The sequence below is a fragment of the Aulonocara stuartgranti genome (genome assembly GCF_965226115.1).
Source record: "Aulonocara stuartgranti genome assembly, chromosome: 22".
NCBI classification, from domain to species: domain Eukaryota; kingdom Metazoa; phylum Chordata; class Actinopteri; order Cichliformes; family Cichlidae; genus Aulonocara; species Aulonocara stuartgranti.
Genome location: NC_138957.1, coordinates 20583715 through 20603804, shown reverse-complemented (window position 1 = coordinate 20603804; position 20090 = coordinate 20583715). Strand labels below are relative to the sequence as shown.

At 40.4% G+C, this 20090-nt stretch overlaps 1 protein-coding gene across 1 annotated transcript; it reads right to left on the bottom strand.

Annotated features, from left to right (window-relative positions):
- Nucleotides 1–8708: 8708 nt before the first annotated feature.
- Nucleotides 8709–13877, bottom strand: fam8a1a (family with sequence similarity 8 member A1a). Its single transcript, XM_082521271.1, has 5 exons — nt 13169–13877; nt 12462–12582; nt 12220–12343; nt 10997–11136; nt 8709–10816 (listed from the first exon to the last, which is right to left on the bottom strand). Exons 1-5 carry the CDS (start codon nt 13548–13550, stop codon nt 10672–10674), a joined length of 912 nt encoding a protein of 303 aa, XP_082377397.1. The 5' UTR covers nt 13551–13877; the 3' UTR covers nt 8709–10671.
- Between the last annotated feature and the right edge of the window lie 6213 nt (nt 13878–20090).

Below are 20090 nucleotides of genomic sequence, written 5' to 3'. Positions count from 1 at the left end.
ACAAACCCTTCCTGTCCTACTTCCCAGTTTCACCTCTTCTTCAGTCACTTATTCTCGCCTCCACTTTCCAGCAGCATTATTCAGACAGAGGCTCTGCTGCCATACAGCCTGTCGCTGCCACACGCTTGAGTAGACACAGTAACACAACTTAGCATTTGCTCACTTTTACACACAAAGGGATGGGTTTCTGTTGCATTTCACAGATGATGCACAGTACAAAACGTTCTCATTATTACAGCAGACAAACACACACACACACACAACCAGTTTGCTGCTGCTCCCTGGCTCTGCTCAGCTGTGTGCGGCGTTGGAAAGCATCCAAAGGCTTGTAACAATATTTTGCAAGCTATCTGAGGGTGGGGGTGTCCTTTCAAAAAAATTCCCAGTAAATGTAAGCTTGCTGAGTCACATGGAAAGTCCTGTTCTATCTGTTCTTTATAGTGTGGAGTTTACAGGTGTGTGTGTGTGTCTGTGTGTGTGACTGTATAAACTTTACTTAGTTTACTAAAAGAAAACAAGTCAAGTAGAAAATGCTGTCACAGTTTATACCAGTGCGTCCCGTAACCTCCTTTGGACCTGGTGAATCTTCTGGTCTTCTCACTGCCTCACAGAGAGGCAGTGATGAAGTTACTCTAATACTGTAAGTTACTCTAATACAAAGTGGACCACATCAGTCCAGCTCTGAGGTCCTTACACTGGCTGCCTGTCCGTCAGAGGATAGACTTTAAAGTTCTGATGCTGGCCTATAAAGCTCTGAATGGTTTAGGACCAAAATACATCAATGACCTCCTGACCCAGTATGAACCATCCAGATCCCTCAGGTCATCTGGATCCGGTCTTTTATCAGTTCCCAGAGTCAGAACCAGACACGGAGAAGCTGCATTCAGCTTTTATGCTCCTTATATCTGGAACAAACTCCCAGAAAGCCTCAGATCAGCTGAAACACTCAGTTTATTTAAATCCAGGTTGAAGACTCACCTATTCTCAGCTGCATTTGAATAAAGCACCAAATCCACACTTTAAGCTTAAATTTCAAAACTTACATTTAACTACTGATTTTATCTACTGTTCTGATTTTATCTGTTTTGATTTTATATAGTGTTGTTTGTTTGTTTGTTTGTTTGTTTGTTTGTTAATTAGTTAGTTAGTTTATTTGCTTGTTTTAATCAATTTTAAATCATGCTTTTTATTTGTTCTTGTTTCTAATGTCTCTGTAAAGCACTTTGAATCACCTTGTTGTTGAATTGTGCTATACAAATAAACTTGCCTTGCCTTGCCTTGCCTTACTGTTAGTGACGTTTACACCACTGAATGAATTTTGTCATTTCTTTAAAGGTGTTTTGTGAAATGATGATCCCACATAGTATCATAACCTCACAACCTTTCTAGTTCCCCTCACACTTAACATTCAGGCACAGAGTATTCAGCACCTAAACAATTCGCTTAGAAGGTATCTCTGTTACACAAGCCATAGGTGAGAAAATATTTCACCATAACTGTTAAATGTAGGCTAACTACTCTGTGTGTAAGTTTGCCAGATCAACTTTATTAGACAAATTGAATCAATTAACATATATATAATACATATTAAATATGTTGAAAGCTATTATGGTGTCCATTTGTTTGCTAACAGGCATATAGTTTGGTCAGCCTTTGTTTCTGTATAAAACATGAAGGTAGCCACTGTCACCTGTTTGTGAGCCCAGTTTTGAAGCCTGACAGGATGGCTTTATGGCCACCGCATGAAGTCAGAAGTGACTGCATTTAATCAAGATGACTGAATGCTAAGTTATTGTTTAATGCTAACTAGCTTGGTTAGCAAGTTGCAGTTTGTGCTAATTCATGCTAGCTAACTTACTTATTGGAAAAAATCACTCAACATTCAGCACACACTTCTTTGACAGTCTGTTAGAACAATTAAGAGCATTCTGAGCCATTTAATTTTACAAATAGATACATAAAAACACTAAGTGCAAATAGCCTACGCAAGAGAAGGAGTTCAGTTACGTGAATTAGCATATTCAAAGCCTAGCTAACAGGTACAGACTACAGACAGGTGTCAGCATGTACCTGTCAGTCAAAGCACCCGCACTTGTAATATTGTATATCATTTGGTTTTTAATAGACATGCCGCCCAAAACACCTCCCGCTTAGGGGTTGTTATGCTCAAACCATTTTTTTGAGCCAGGCTCTAAATTTGGGCATTTTTATATGGAAGTTTATGACGATTGATCAAGCCCCATCAGTGCAGAACGGCTAAAAACTCTAAATCCCAAACTCTTGTTACAGGAACTTTACTTCCTCTAGTGGCCACGTGAGGCTGGATCCAAAAGTGTGACATTCCCTAAAAGTTAACATTTTAAAAATAAAAACTTTACAGCATTAAAAAGTGTAGAGAAGAGTTTTTATGTAACTCTTCCACCTGGACATTAGACTTAGGGGCATAGCCACTTTTGACTGATGGATGCAGGCTGCTGGAGCTGATTGGGATCTGCTAATTGGGGTCAAAGAAGTTAACCTCTCTGCCATGTTTTTGCTGTTGGTGACATTTGAAGCATTTTAATGGATTAGCCTAACAATAATACAACATGCAATGTGGCTAAGGCCATTCAAGAAACTTGCGCTTCAAATTTGATGAGTGATGAAATTCTAGCATTTTTTTAGCCAGTTACTTCATTACCTACACTAATTAGCCGCTATGTCTATGCATTGCACCTGAACAGGCTGCAGCTTGCTAAGGAAGCTTAGCACTCCACTCCTGTCATCCATGGCTTCCAGCCCCCAAAACAAAGTGTGACAAAATATAAATAAATAAATGCTACTGCTGATGCTTTAAAATCTAGTGGCTGCATCCACTTTCTATGGGATTATACCACTTTTGGAGCCAGCCCAAATAACCACTGGAGAAACATCAGTCTTTCCAGCTCGATTCGATTTAGTGTTTTGTGTTTTAGATGGTGACTCCTTAAAGTTTGTACAAATTTCACAATTACAATAACAGACTGCATATAAAGGCAGGAAGTATGTGTGTATACTGTATGAAGTACAGTTCAAAGGCACCGTCACTAGTATGTGTACCAGTGAGGACAAAGTGCTGGTTTGTGTTGTGTGGGTGTGTGTGTGTGTATGGCCATGGCTGTTTGTCTTTTTCATGTGCATTCATGCACTATGTTTGTGTGTGTGCGTGCGACAGAGCACAAACAGAGAAAGCTGAGCTTTGCAGGGCATCTCTTGTATAATAACTGAACGCTTAAGTGAGGCTGGGTGAATTTTAATAGAGTTCTGCGGGGTATTCCATTGCCTCTGGTCCCACAGCTCAGAGATCAGAGAGAATTTTCAAGCATGGTGTCCCTCAGTCTCTCACACTCACTCCTTCTCATTTTCGCTCCCTTCCTCCCTTTCTCTTCGTCGTCTCTTCCCATTTTGCACTCTCCCTCTTTTCTCATTTTGAACTCTCTTTTCCAATCCGTTCCTTCCTCTTGGGCTTTTGTCTTTCTCTTAATCCCTTTCTGTGTCTCACACTTTCTGTTGTTTTTCTTTCCCCACTCTGTCTCCCTGTGAAATTTGTATTAGAGCCACTCGAGGCGTAATTATTGCTAAGCCTCTCTCAGTTCCCTGGCACAGAGAACAACTCATGACTCTCTGCACAAAAACTTGCTACTGAAGGACGAACTGTGATGAACTCTTAAAATCATGCACAATAGCTGACAAAATGTTTGGATAGTTTTCCCATGCACAGAGATTATACAGCAGAAAGCTAATTTTCCCATTGCCTCAAAGCCATTTAAGGACTTTAATCCTCTTTTTAAACTCATATCTAAGTTCTACTAGCTCAAAATTTATGGAGGGTGCTATACATTTATAATTCAGATGATGCATTTACATATGTTCTACCCCTGTTGGAGCTCCAGGCCACACACGTGGGCATCAGAGCAACCTACAAGTTGATCTAGTGGTCCCCGAAGGCCAGATTTTGCTAAGAATTTTTAAAAATAAAGCTATGAAAGAAATATACAGATGAAAACAGGAGGGTAAGCCACATCTGCTTTGGCAATAAAGACAATGAAATTAAAAGACTAGAGTTAGTAAAAAGTCGTGAATGGTGGCTGTGATTTCTCATTAGTGTCATTTGTGAGCATGTTGGAGTGAGAAAGTTGGCAAGAGATTGGTGATGATTACTAATTCATTAGGATTAATGGTTGCTATTTAAAAACTACCATTCTGAGGAGAGCCGAACGAGCGTTGTGTCTTCCCAATGGGACCATGAGACAAAATATGCCTCCAGCTAATCTCTGCTTGAAAACGGCTCATAAAAATTCAACAATTTGGCACTAGGAAAAAAGTAGCTGTAGCTAAAGTTATTTATGAGCCTATGATAACTAAATAAGCTGTTTCTGAATAACAACTTGATCATGTTTTCTAAAGGACAGGCAGGTATCTTGAGTCTTTATGTGTGAGAGGTGCCAGTGGGAGCTATACCTGCTGTAGATTTCTTCACACAGTACTGTGCAAAAACCCCTCGTTTCTTTATATTTGCTTGGAAAATGGGAAACAGGTTCGGGGATTTATTGAAATATGTGCAACCATAAATGGAAATAGAGCACATAAGTCAAAAACCAAGCTTGAAAGTCAATATTTGGTATGACCATCTTTATTCTTCAACAAAGCCTGAACTCTTTTATCCAAGTTTTCCTTTAATTTCTTTAAGTAGTCTTCAGGAATGTTTCACCAGGCTCCTTGAAGAACATGCAATGTTCTTCTCTGGATGTTGGCTGCCTTTTGTTCATTTCTCTGTCAAGATGATCCCACACTGCTTCAGTAATGTTGAGGCTCTGGGGAGGCCAATCCACTGTGTGTTTTTCTGTCCAGGTATGCTTTTACCATACCACCTTTATTTATAAAGCACTTTAACATAAAACCAGAGTTCACAAAGTGCTGTACATGCTAAAAGCATAAGTAAAGAAAATTAAAATGAGATAAGATAAAATAAAATAAATAACTAAAAAACTAAAATAAATTGAAACATGTCAAAACAAATTGAGTCAACCCCTCTAATCAATGCCAAAGGCTTCAGCGAATAAATATGTTTTAAGAAGACTTTTAAATTCAGAGAGAGAAGAGGCCTGCCTAACATGCAAGGGTAGATCATTCCACAACTTTGGAGCAACTACAGCAAAAGCACGATCACCTTTAGATTTATACTTAGTTTTTGGTACCTTAAGGAGCTGCTGATTGGCGGACCTAAGGGAACGGGGAGGTGTATATGGTTGTAGTAGCTCCGAGAGGTAGGGGGGGGGGGGCAGGCCATTAAGAGATTTAAAAGCAAATAAGAGAATTTTAAAAACAATCCTAAAATGTACAGGTAGCCAGTGGAGTGAAATTAAAATTGGGGTAATGTGCTCAAACTTTTTTGTTCCAGTTAAAAGACGTGCTGCAGCATTTTGCACAACCTGCAGGCGCCTAATGGACGCATCACTAACCCCAAAATAAAGTGCGTTACAATAATCCAGCCTAGAAGTAACAAAGGCATGGATTACTGTCTCAAAATGCTGTTTCGATAAGATAGGCTTTATTTTGGCTAATTCCCTCAAATGAAAAAAGCTAGATCTTACAGCAGCTCTGACCTGGCTTTCAAGTTTAAGATTTGCCTCTATTTTAACTCCCAGATTAGTGATGACTGGTTTAACATACTTTTTATGTATTGAAAGTGTGTTTGGGATCATTGTCATGCTGAAAAAGGAATCTGTTACCTGTGGATCAAAATCTGATGGTACTTATTTATGTTCATTTTGACAAGATTCCCGATATCAGCGATGGAAAAGCAGTCTCAAACCACGACAGAGTCTCCACTGTGTTTTACAGATGGCTTTAGATTCTTGCTGTTGTATCTCTCTGTCCGATGATTTGAACCAAAGGTTTCAAGCTTGGATTCATCGTTCCACAAGTATTGGTACTTATTTGGTATTTGGCATACCTCAGCCTTTTCTCTCTGCGTCGCTTCCTTAAGAATGGCTTCCAGTCAGCCTCCCTTCTACTGACACATATCTGATGAGGCTTCAGTGAACAGTAGATGGATCACCTGGAGAGCCAGATGCATCTCTCAGGTCCTGTGTCTTGGATTCCTTCCTATTTCTTAAGGATATGACTTTCAGATTTCATTCATCTGCTGTAGATAGCTTTTTACACACACTTCTTTGTCCAGTTTCCTCATATTTTGTAATGTAAGATATAAGACTTTAGATAGTAGCTCTTTGGGAATTACCTTGTTGTTGCAAAAATACTGTTTTATGTCTGTCAAACTGTGTTAAATTCAGAATCTTTGGTAGATTCAACTAAAGAAATGGGAGCAAATGATGTTTTGCTAAAAATCTGTTAAATTGGTTCCTTGCAAAGTTATTTGTTAGGTCAGTAATAAGTGGCCCAGTCTTTGGTCAGGCACAAAGACTGCACTAAAAATGAGTAAACAACAGATAAATAACTGAAGACCTTCAGAAAGCTACTCGAGACCACTTGTCTGGCTCTTTGGAAACAAAATAAGGAAATGACAGGTGGATCAAGAGTTTTGCACAGTAAGTAGAATCCAAACGTTTTGTTCAGTTATGACTGATTCAACTGGAACCAGTGCTGTACCATTATGGTTAATGAGTCTTAATTCCAAGTCACTGTAGTATTACAAAAGAGCAGTGCTATGCACAGTAACACCACCTGTAGTGGAATATACTAACCAATCCATTTTCTTAATTACTTATCTGGGGCCTATCCCAGCTGTGACAGGTCATGAGGTACAGCGCACCCTGGAAAAGTTAAATACAGAGCCAACAGAGACAGACAGACAGTCATCCCCCAAATTAAACACGACACAGAATTAATGCTAATGGCACTGGAGGTGTAAATCAGCAAATGTTTTCTTACAAGTTCATCTACTTAAAAGGTGGTCGATTGTGTTCACAGCTGGTTTCTGCTGCCCCCAAGTGTCCATGGGCATCACCTACTGCAGGTTTAAAGGCTTAAAGAATCACTGTCCTCTTCCCACTTGTTTAATGGGGCTGCAAAGTTACACTTCTTCACTTCTTTTTTTCTAAACATAGACCATAATGTCCCCTGTACTGAATACATAAAACCATATACACAAACAAAGTATCCCCACGCGACATAATTCAGCCTGTCTTTATATAATTAACTTTATTTTTTAAAATCAAAGGGAAATGTTTCACTGTCCTATGCAAAAGCCTTTTGATTTCTCTTGTCTGTCATGAATGTAAGACTGCTACCTGTTCAGGGTTCATGTCTGACACACACCTGTGGCCTACAGGACAGGAATTGAGGGAGTGGCTGTGGCTCAGGAGGTAGAGCGGGTCATCTACTGATGGGAATATTGATGGTTTGTTCACTGTATGTGTATGAATGTCAGAGGATAAAGTGCTTGTATGAATGGGTGAATGGGCCTCACAGTAGAAAGCAATCTGAGTGCTCAGAGTAGAAAAGCACAATAGAAGCGCTGCTTCGTTTACAAAGATGATACAACAGGATGTTAGGCACAATAAGCAAGATGGTTCGTATTTCTAGCATCTGCGCCTCAGCCTGTGTCATTCTCTGCTGCCCTCATGTGGCCTGGTCCCAAGTGTGCAGCAGTTAAAGGATGTCAGTTCTCAACGTAAAGACGTCAGTATTAACAGCTCTATGAAAACAGGAACTAATAGTGTGCAGACATGTGATGGGAAACAACCTGACTGAGTGCTTTGTTGGAAGGACTGTTGCTGTTGTTCCGACTGGAACTATACTTTACTTTAATTCAAAGTGCCTTTTGTGGTAAAGTGCAAACATTGTCATGACGTGCACACCCAAGTGAAACTGATTCATAAATGTATTCTGAAGATTGTCTGTCAGTGTTGTTGTCTTTTCTTTCTTTTACCCTTTGGTCTCTTAAGGGCCCTTTTGTTAGTTGCTTTTATGACTGGAACAAATGTATCAGACTCTGTAGTAAAAAGCAAACTTTTCTGCTGTTATTTTATTACCGCAGTACATCTTCAACCCTTCCTCTTTCCACAGCCTAAATAACATTAAATATGACGTAATAACTGTTTAAAATCTGAAATGTCTTTTTCCATTCGATGAATTGTAACCAGTTTCATCAGTGTTTGAACTTGTTTTTCCTCTGAAGGCTGAGAAGTCATTTTTACTGTGGAGAGCGTAATCTCCTGTGTTAATAGCAAATGTAAACTTTCATTATGGCTACTAAAATGTTTTATTCATATTTTTAAAGAATAGATGCTTTAATGTATTTTTATTATAAAAAACAGAAACTTCTGTTAAGTTTCTGGTTGCGAGGGGAAATCCCAGGTGATCAGCAGTTTCTGAAATACCACCCTTAAAATCACTTAGATTACATTATTTATGCTCTGTTCTCAAGATCGATTTGAACTTCTAGCAGGTCGTCTTAACTATGTCTACTTGTCTGAATTGCTGCCCTGTGATTGGCTGATTAGATGTCTGTGTTAGAAAACAGTCCAACGGGTAATCTAACAAAACGAGTCTTTACAATTGAAGAGTAACAGCGGTCATACGAACGCGGGTCCTTTCAAAATAAAAGCTGCCCTGAGTCACAAAAGCTACAAGACTGACGAGAGAAAACATGAGCAGAGAATTTAGAAATCTATTTGCACTCCGTACCCCCCCCCCAAGAAATTGGACAACTTTATGTCACCACATCAGAAAAAAACACTTCATTAAATGGTCCGTGGGCACATAAAAACAACTCTTAAATGTTCTTTTTCAACATTAATAAATCACAAAGAAACTATCAGCATGTTAGACATTTGACTGATCATTGTTGGCTTAAAGAAAGAAAGAGGCTGCAAAGTGTCGTACTCTAATAACAATGCTGCCCATGTGTTTGCAAGTTGCCAATACGTTAAATTATTTATAACTTTTTCTTACAAAGTATTAAAGAACAGTTAGCTTCAGTTTGTAGAAAAATGAAACAATCACACAATAGTGGACATGCACTTTAGTGGTACAAAAATCTTGCATACTGCAACTACATAATCACAAAAAGTAAAAGTTATCAAATCCTTTCAGGGTCACCAAAAAAAAAAAAGGAAACAGTAGATTGTGTCATACAGTAGCGCACTTATTAAAATTCACATGAGCTGCGGGATTATTCCACGACAACAAGCTTTCCAACTTTACACACTCTGCGATGAGCAAAAACCTCACAATACTTTAGTTTTGTCCTCTGAGCTTATTTAGAGCGATACAGTGGTGAGAATTAAAGGTGCAATTTGTAAAGAGTGTTCTGTTTCTCAGCCTGACTCAGGACTGCAGATGGACTTTTCCTCCAGTTTTATTTTGGGGACAGTAAGCCATTCAGGAGCCTCGCATGCCATCTTGCTTTGCATATACCAGTTGTGCATAGAAAAAGAGTGACGGATGACTCAAACCTTTTTACTTGCAAAGTTTGTTAATTTGAATATAAAAATTTTCTGCAGAGGCTGACAAAAACAGTCATGTTCTGTCATTTAATTTTAAAAGGTAAAACGGAACAAAATTGCTCTTAAATAAAAAGCAAAGCACACCAACAAAATGTGTTTTTTTAACTGCTCCTTTAAAGTTTCCTGAATGTGTCGCTCTTTTATGAAAGTGCATGTTAGAGCACCTCACTTCATAATATTGCTCTTATTCTTTTTTCATAAACATATGACACTGAAAAAAAACAACACTGATGTTGTTTAGCTAACTCACGTCTACTTGTTTACACTTACTTTGCTGCTTTCCTGTGCTCTGTTTCACATGGAGACACACACGAGCTATCGGCTTTAGAAATCCATATAATAGGTTGGCCGGGCTGCCTAAAATACACAGACAGCCAGTGTCCAATCAGGACTTCTCCCTGGCTTTCCCTCTCCACCAATCTCAGCTTTAGACCTTCTAGCTTTGGGACACAGTAACAGCAGTAGTGTTCGTGCAGTACTGATGAGCCTGTTGGCAGGTAAAGACCAACTGAGCCAGGGAAAAAGACTAATGCAGTGTCTAACTGTGCTGGATTGCACGACTGATAATCATGCAATCACCAAAATGCTGATATGTGAAGATTTAACTTATATAGATTTTTGTTTGCACTGGACTTTTTATTGTTATTTATTTTAACAGCAGATCAACAACTGTTTGTGTTTGCTATCACAGATCCTGTTGCAGCATTGATATATTATAAAGCTAGCTAACATCATGTTGTAGGATCCAAGCCTCCAGCTGTCTGTGTCACCTACTGCCATTAACGCGCACAGGACACACTGTAAGGTCAGTTGTAGGCTGAAACCGAAACCGTCCAGCGCTTTTGTCCAACCCCGTCCACCACTGCATTTATAATTTCATCTCTACAACATAACATGTAGAATCTGACATAACTTCAGAAACTTTGAAGGATTTCATCACATTGTGCTGACGATTCCACTTAATTTTTAAATGTTTTTAATTAAACATCTTACATATTGCACCTTTAAATCCCTTACAGCAGGAGATGTTTCTCATCCCACTGTACCAGGTCTACGTCTGTATACGTTTCATTTTATAGAGCGTTCCAAGTTTTTCCCAGCAAAGTCACTCTCCTCTGTGTTAGTAAATCTGAGTTCGATAAAATTTTCTAGATACTCTTTAAACAGAAGTCTAATATTGCTATCTGCCTCCTCTGCGCTGAACAACTATGGTCCCCGCCACAATGTCGTACACAGTCCTGTTGTGCTGGAAGAAGAGGAGGGTGATAAAGACAGGGAAGAGGAAGGCAATGGAGAAGTTCTTGTTCAACGCCCGCACAGTAGAGCTGTGAAAATCGAGAGAGACGAGGCAAAATATGAGCTCAAACAGGGACTTACTGAATCCTACACAGATGCTCTAAAAGAACTGGAAACAACAAATAATATACTTTTTTTTAAAACTTTTTAATAAATATAAAAATAACTCAACAGGGAAAAAAACCAACATAAAAAGTGTGAAGACTCACGCTGAGAAGGACACGTTGGATGCTGGGACCACAAGAACACAGTTGGGTCGTATAAGGGTGGACGTATCGCACGTCACCACCCGCAAGCCGAGCAGGAACTTTCCTGGCGTAGCTCCACCAGCGCCCCAAATACAGATGATCTGATTGGATGAGAACAACAAACATCACACCGCTTGTCACCGAATGTCGTTCGGTAGGAGAATTACGAAAGACTTTCATTTCCATGTCTTGCAACGTATATTTAGCTGCGCTGTTCTGGGAACTACCCTCGCCCTCAGTGTGCATACATGAAAAGGTGGAGGCTGGAAGAACAGCAGCAAGGCCCACAGAACAGAGCAGGCATCAGTGGTGATAGATAATATTGATTAAGTCACAGTTGGTGTCAGATGGGTTGCAAAGCAGCCAGCAGATGCACAAACAAAAATAACAGTATATAGTAACAATTAGTGAATTAATCAAGAGTATAATTCCAGCTTTTGATCAGCCCCATGCACAACAACCACAGTCAGAGACCAGTTGAAGGGGAATATTTAGATAAGCTTGCACTTTTCAGAAAATGTGCCTATTTTAATGTGTGAAGCGTTAAATGAACTAATGCTAGGCTCAAGTTTTTATTGCCCAATATTTCGCAGTGCAATACACATGGCCATGAAAATAAATTACTCAAGCTTTTATTTATTGCATAACTAATCCCGGCCCAAAACATTAACAGGACAAGAAATTTGTTTTCAGTATAGCACAAACAAGCTCAGAGGCAGAGAAGGAAACATGCCATATGGTGTGAGTCTGAGCAGAGGTGCATGAATATCCCAGAGCTGGCTCCCACCTGGGAAAACAAGACAATATCGTAATTCTAACAAGAGACGGGATAAGTGACTTAATCGCAGGCAACTATGAATGCAACGTTGCATCACTGTTCTCTGTGGGCGCCGCAAAGAACTCTGACGCTGCCTGTTCTCATTAAACAAGAGAACGTGCTGCTGCTATTGGGTGTAAATGAGAACAGTGCGAAATGTTATTTATACTCTAACAGGTGTTCTGCTTTAATTCGCAGTTGCACAAGGAAAACCTTGTACACTCTAAAATGTTATTAAATGTTATAAAACAGAAAGCTTAGTTTGGGTGAAGATAAACACACGCTAGCATGCAAATTTTCAATATTAATATACTTCTGCACATCACTTAACCGAGCATTTATCAAGGCAATGAGAAATGAGACTCACCTCGTAGACACACACCAGTACCCTGTAGACCAGAGCAACAGCCATCATCTTCTGCAGGTCCTCCAGGGACGTGTTCTCATCTATCTCCTCCACAATGAAGTGGGTGATAAATTTGGCAATGTCCCTTTAAAGAAGAGAGACAGTTTGTCTGTGCAAAGCGGCATAACTTGGAATTCAAGCAGATTGAGAGGCCTCATTTAAAGTTGAGTCTTTGCCCGTTTATCCTGGTGTTTTTTACTCACTTCATACCACTCAGATACATGATCCATAACACGATGGTGGCTTTCACACAAAACAGGATGAAGAAGTCCACAGTCTCTGCGAGGAACCTCTGGAGAGGAGAGGGGATGGTGTACTCTTGTCCTGCATGGCAGATGAAAAGACAACAGAACAGCCGTTTTCATTACCGTGGCAACTCAAAGCTTCATAAACTCATAATCATTCACATATAATCAGTGAACAGACACTGCTGACAGTCACAAGAGAAAACAGAGGACGAGGAAAAACCTTGAAAGACTCTTAAGCATATAAGCTCGTTTCCTCTAGGTCATTTACTTAAGCCTGGTCAGACTCATGACCTAGCTTTAACACAGAGCTGGGTCTTACATTCAATTGTTACTAATCAGATTACAACAAATAAGCAACAATAATCAGCCCGGATGATTATCCTGCTTTAAAGATTACATTTTGATTACTTCCATAAATTCTTATTAAACTTTTACTAATCATAATGCTTTCAATTCATAAACAGTAATATATATTTAGTATGTGCACCTCTTGTGCAGTTCTTATGAGGGTAATTTAAAAACGTTTAAAGAGAAACTTACATTTGTGAGTTGTTTAAATATGTTTAATACTGAAGTAATGTAAAAGTATTCATGTAGACTGGGCAGCATGTGTTGTAATTAGCACTTAGTAACTGATTCGCGCTGCCAAACCTGAGCCCTACCTGCCTGAGGCGGGTTCCCGTTCTGCTGCTGACCAGGACGAGCATCGGCACCCGGGAGCGGGTTGGTGGCTGAGCCCAGCTCGGTCCCGGCAGCCAGGTGAGGAAAGGAAGCTGCGGGGGATGTGACAGGATAGTAGCTGTACCAGCTCCTTGTGTCAAATGCTTGCTGCCCACTGACGGGTGTACCCGGCGGCGTCTGAGCGCTTATCCCCGGCGGAGGGAAGGGGAAAGCTGACAGAGCCACCCAGCTCTGCCAGCTGGCGTACCCCCAGTAATACTGCCACATCCACTGCTGCAAGTTTGCGCAGTATTCCGCTGTAGCGGTGCTCCGAGGCTGCTGTGCGTCACTTTCAGGACCGCTGTTGCTTTTTTCGTCCGTCATAGCCGCAAATATACCTCAGCGTCCTCACAGGCTTGCCTGAATTTGGCAGGAAAACCGTTTAAAACGCGTTTAGCCCTCAGGTAATCCTCCCGGCGCCCCGTTCATTAGCTCCCGGCTGGTGCAAGGAAGCGCCGGCTAAATGTGTTTGTAAATACGGGGACTTCCGGGACCACTCACTGCTATACGCCGCGCCCTGAGTCTGTGTCGTTTTATAATATTTATGAAGCTCAAATTAAAGACTTGTGTGTCTTTAAAACAATACTATCTACTCTATCAGTGCTTCATTTATCATAAATAAACACCGTGTAATCACAATGGCAAGAAACTCTATCCCCCTGCTGTCATTAATGGTATGAGCCATTTAAAGGATCATTCTGGGTTTTTTTTGTTTGTTGTTATTTTATTCAGGTTCCTGTGGATACTTGTCATACTTTGAAAAGTACATTTCTTCCACCTTTGGCAGCCATAGCAAACATTTACTGCTTTTGATTTTTAAAATTATGCCCTTTATTGAGCTGTTAATTTTCCACAAGTTCACAGCACAAGTTTTAAATGTTTACCGCTAGTTTCCAGTTGTAGTGTGATTTGTGTTAGTGTGCTGTGTCTACTTGCTTCCACTACTGGCATCTCTTCCTCACATCTTAGCTCCTTTGGAGAAGGGCAGGAAATCCACAGCATCCGTCTAGAGCATGGGTCTGCAACCTTCACAGTGTTTGTTACAATACTCTGTTACATCCTTCATGGAAACTGTATTCCCTGATGGCTGTGGCCTCTTTCAGCAGGATAATCTTCCCTGCCACAAAGCAAAAGTGGTTCAGGAATAGTTTGAGGAACACAGCAACAAGTTTGAAGTGTTCACATTGCCTCCAAAGCCCCCAGATATTAATCCAAGTGAGCATCTGTAGGATATGCCAGACACACAAGGCCACCTTGCAACTTAAAGGACTTCATGAAATGTTAACAACCTGGTGCGAAACACCACAGCGCACCTTCAGGGCTCGAGTGGAGTCTACGCCTTGATGAGTCGGGCTGTTTTGGCAGCAAAAGGGGGACCAATACAATATTAGACACATAGTCATAATGTTATACTTGATGTCTACAGTATATGTATAGCACGTGCAACATTACTCTAAGACTGCACCACAAGAGAGCAGCAGAGGTCTGTTTATGCACGTTCAACAATACCAAATACAAACAACAGCATTACCTACCCTGTATTTGTACACTTTTATCAACAGTGACTGATGATGATGTCTATTACAGTTAGGCTTATTGCAGTTTTTATGTTGTCTGCTTTAATTCAGGTGCATTTTCTGGGCTTTTCAAAATAAAATGATTCCTCACAGAACTTTTTTGACCATGTACATTCCCACCTCCTACCACATTAAGAGCTCACAAACATCTTAACTGAGTGATTTCTGCAAAGTGGTCTGCCGCTGAGGTCACTGGGGTCAAAAAGTCTAAAACTGGCTAGTCAGCTGATGGAAAGCTGTGCTGTTTTCGCTCTCACAAACTCTTTCCCTCTCTTTCTTTTTAACCCCACTTTACAGATGTTGCACACGCCTCTCTCCCCTCCTAAATGTTTAACTTACTCACTCACATCAGTCTCTTTTTTTGTGTGTCTTCGCTGGCTATCGTTTTACTCCCCCTCCTCTCTGATTACCGGGGAAGTGAGGGCATTGTATTTGCTGACTGGGCTGGCCCGACTCTTTGGGTTAGGTGTTAGGTCTGCCAGATCCACATGATTGTGCCGGGCCTAGTGAATGGAGCCAGTGAGGCGAATGCCAATCCGCCCCCAATGAGCGTTATCCCAGTCGACAGAAACCATACGATGACTGTGCCCAAAAGTAATCAGGTCCAAATAAAAGCAGTGTCTGGCAAACGCTGACCCCCATAGAAACCCAACAACCTGGTGGGATTACTGCTGTGGAGGTGTGTCTGAGCGAGTGTGTGTGCTAGAAAAGAAATGAATGAGCAAGAGAGGTTTGGTGATCTGGTTAGTGGTGGGCTATGTATCACCCAGATAAGGAAGAATCTGTAATTTTATTGTGTAAAATTTATTTATAAGTTTCCATTTGTGGATGTGCTATAATGTCGTCCACGACATCTGAAGACTGTCAAAACTTTAGAAACATGAAGAGTAACTAAAATTATTACACAGCCTGTTTTTTAAAAAAATCTTCAAAGAAACCACAAATAAAAGCTTCGTTGGATTGTGTGTTTCTGCTACTGCAATCATATTGGCAATAACACCAAATATTACGGTACTGTGCAAAAGTTTTGAGTCATCACTTATTCTGGGGTTTTTTGCTTGGAAAATAGGACTTCAGTGCAGTGAGTTACTGTGTACTATGTGAGCACACATGGAAATATGGTACATAAGGCAGAAACAGAGTTTGTAGGATTCTAACGAGCTTAAAAGTTGATATTTGGTGTGACCACCTTTATTCTTCAACACAGCCTGAACTCTCTTCGACAAGCTTTCTTGTAATTTCTCTAAGTAGTCTTCAGGTATAGTTTTCCAGGCTTCTTGGAGGACATTTAACTGTCTTCTTTGGATGTTGATCTCTGTCAATATGATCCCCCACTTCAATCATGTTGAAGTCCAGGCTCTGGGGAGGCCAATCCACAACCGATAACGTTACATATTGTGATTTTCTGTCTAGGTATGCTTACTTACTGCATTGGCATTTTGTTTGAAGCTATTGCCAATCAGAGTCTGAGTGCATGGATCAAAGTCTGATGGTATTTTCTGTGTTGATAATTCCATCAATTTTAAGAAGATGCCACACACCACTGACTGAAAAGCAGCTGGAAGCCATGACACAGCCTCCACCATGTTTTGCAGATAGCTGCTGACACTGTTGAACCTCTCTCCAAACCTCCTCTACGCATACTGATTTTCAGTCCAGTTCTTGATTCGGTATTTCTAGCTCTAGTTCTTCTTTGCTTTGTGATTTCTAGTTCTTGGGTTTTGTTCCTGGGCCCCTCACATTTCGCGTAGGTTTAGTTCTGTCTTCATGTTTATTTTCTTGTTCTCCAGTCGTGTCTCATGTCGCAGTTTGTTACTCCTGTCCCTGTGCTCCTTATTCCCTCTGTTCAGTGTCAAGGTCATGCCTCTGTGCATGTCGTGTATTTCCTGTTTTATTTTGATAGTCCCTGTCCTGTGTGGTGTGTGTCTGGTTTAGCTTCTCTTTGTCTTGTTAGGTCTGATGTGTCCCAGCTGCGTTGCCACCTGTTCCCCATCCTCTTGTTGTCCTGCCTCTGTATTTAAATCTGTGTTTCTCTCTGTCAGTTGTCATGCCGTACCCTCGGTCTGCTGTGTTTCCTCCCTCTGTGTTCCAAGTAATTATAGTTCCCAGTTCCTGGTTTATTTTCTCATGCTTTAGTTTGAGTTTTTGGTTTCTAGTTTTGTTTTGTACTGTTTTTCACCAATAAAACTGCCGCTTTCAGTTACAATTCCCATGTTTGAGTCCTGCATCCTGCCTGCCACACAGCACACAATGACACTGTCTGAATAAAAAAAATTAAAAGACCTTCACAAAGCCTGGAGAAGTTTTGTTCAACAAGAGTTCGACTCCTTGTAAGGAATTTATAAAGAAACGAAGAGTGGCTCAAGACTTTTTCACGGTACTGCCTATAATGCTCATCCTGCTGGGATGTCACCATTGCTCGGATTTGGAGAGAATTAGATCACAGTGAGCGCCCATTTTAAAACCGCTGAATCTGCCTGTGCCCTTATTAGACCCCTATATTGTCAAGGTGAGATAAGGGAGGCACTTGGACTCCTCGAGTGTGTGTGAAGACACATGTTCTCCTTGTAAAGTCAACTTTGCTGTAGAGGAACACTAATGGCACTTAGAGCAGCCTCTCTCCTTTTATCTGAGGCAGCTTCTTAATTGGGTATTTCACAAGGAAAATATTTCTTCCTTTTGCACTCTGATTGTTTAGCTTTTGCTGGTGCGCACACTCACTGCCCTACATGGAAGACAGGCCCCTTCATTTTGATTATTCCTTTTGTTGTCTGAGCCACTGAAAGTATCTGTGCGCAACACAGAGTGTTCATAGCTGAGAGGGCTTGCTGTGTCTATAAAGGATATGGACAGTTCTTCCAGACACACTTAAAGGGAACAAGGTCACCAAATAACCTTAACTGCTCTGAAGTGCGCGATATGAGCTGAATTCTTTGTGTATTTGGTCTTCAGCGGTCAAAGATTCAGTCTCATTTCTGGCATATTTGAGTTCTTAAATATAAACATGTTTCTTCTCTTTGAGTGGCTTTGATGGATGAAAACCGGCACCCGCCCCGGCGTCTCTCTGTGGGATATTTACAATCCACAAAGGAGGATAGCAGATAAGAACTTGGCATAGTTCTAATTAAATTTAACACTGATAACACTCTGACATACTCAGAATACAGCGTCACCAGGCAATTACAGGGTTTAGCTTAGCAAAAACAGCTGGTCTTTATCAATTAGGAAGAGTTAAACACAGAACACTGAAAGCATCAGAGAATCAGCACTGAACCGTAAACGTGTGCGCTTTAGTCAGTAAAACTCAGCTGTTAATAAACTTATCAATATGGCAATTCTATCATTGAAATACAGGAGAATTTGACTGATAATTGATTTCTACACTAATCATCCACAGCATTAAAAGCACCTGTCTGGTATTTTTGGTCTCTTGTGTTGCTAAAATCATAGATTGTGGTTTTTGGGTTCAGTGGATTGCAGGGCATCACACTTCACAGATTGGGTTTGTTCCAGGGAATCCACCAAGTGTTTCCTCATATTCAGATTAACAGTTTGCAGACAGGGTCAGTGCCTCGGGCTCTTTGTTGTGTTCTAGAGCAGTTTTTTGATGCGAGGGAACATGTGAGGATATTTTATTGAGGGAGGCCACTGTCATCATGGAGCACTGTTGCAAAATGGGTAAACAGAAGACTCATTTTGTATTTAGGTACAAAACCAAAGTCTATAAGGTGCAAAGAATCCACAAAGAAAGCAATTAGAATCCAAGAGATGAACTGGGAAACATATGGAGCAGTCAGCAGAATCTAAAAACAGACAAGGAGCACACCAAGCAGGATAACAGGAAGGATTAAGAGACACTGACAAAGGGAAGATTAAGGTTATAGATACACACAAGGCAGTCGGGGAGATAGGAAACACCTGGAGAGAAAGACACACCTGAGCATAATCAAGGTGACAGAAGCCACAGGAAGCAAAAATAAAGGCCAAGCAAAAGGGACTCAAAATAAAACAGGAAGCAGCCAAACAGAGAAACATCTAACACAGAGACCGGGACGTGACACAGAAGGGAGAGCAAAAGGCACAAAAGGTCACAGATAAACTATAACCAAGACTAGAAACCTAAAGGGAACTAAGAGCTCAGAATATAAGGAAATACTTACAAAACACCTGGAACCAGGAAACCATGAAGATCCTGAATAAAAATCAATCAAACCACGAGAAACAACTTAACTTTCACACGAATAGAAATGGGAACTAAAGACAGTTCAATAGACATGAAAGCAAAAAGGCAAACCAAACGGATCATATAAAACAACAACATTTGAAGTCTCAAACTTTAAAGCACGAGTCCCAGCCCAGTGAAGCTGACACAAAAGTGTCTTAAACTTTTAAACTGTTTATAATGGCCAGCATGGGGCGACTAACCTGGTTGCTAAAAGGCTTTGACGTGTGACCTCAAACAGTTTGCTAATGCGTTGTGGGGCTAGTTTCAGGTCACACTGAAAAAATGGAATTTTCATAATTATTATTTTCATCACATCTAGAATAAAAATACCAAACAGCTCAGCTCCAGGTTTGATAAGGGTAATACAATACCTAACCAATAAGGCACGTCATAATAGCTATGTCTATCTATTTATGCTGTCTATACTCGAGTCCAATGCATTTCAAAATGTAATTTTTTATTTTTTTTTACAGCAGACATTATAAAAAATGTTCACTGTTGTGTTTTATTTGTTTTTTTTAGTCCAGTCCCTGCTTGAGAAATGTCTCGGGCTCTTTGGTTGTGTCAGTTTCAAACATGTGGAATAGTTTATGTTAAAGTTCCTCAGATAATACCATATCTCTGGTGTGGAGCCCGTTACAAAAGGTCATAACTCTGGGGTTTTCAAATGTATCAAAAAGTATCATGAGTTTGTCAAAAAAAAAAAAAAAAACCTAGTTTGAGAAATTCCTCTCATGGTCATGTGTGAACTCAAGATCTGGGAGTCTGCAGGCTTTTTGTCCTTGCACGTTGTGTCATAAACCACGCACTGCTTTAAGTTCTTACTGGACACAAAGGTTAGATTTGGAGTGCGTCTGTGATTTCAGGCATTCAGTCATCCAGAGAATGTGGGGTAAGGGGTCACCCGTATTGTTTTTAGAGGGTGGAGAGAGTGCAGCATGTGATTTGTGTATACATTACTCAGACTGGCCAAAATCCACGTGGCATTTAATGTTTCATGTAGTTTAAAGTCAGTTCTCACAGCTTCAAATCAGATTAATGCCTTTAATATCCTTCCCTAAT

Coding starts and splice junctions, on each gene's coding strand:
- fam8a1a (XM_082521271.1), bottom strand. CDS start 13,550: ATGACGGACGAAAAAAGCAACAGCGGTCCTGAAAGTGACGCACAGCAG. Junction 12,344..12,461: donor ATGTATCTGAGTGGTATGAA/GTGAGTAAAAAA, acceptor TCTTCTTTAAAG/GGACATTGCCAAATTTATCA. Junction 11,137..12,219: donor TACTGGTGTGTGTCTACGAG/GTGAGTCTCATT, acceptor TCATCCAATCAG/ATCATCTGTATTTGGGGCGC.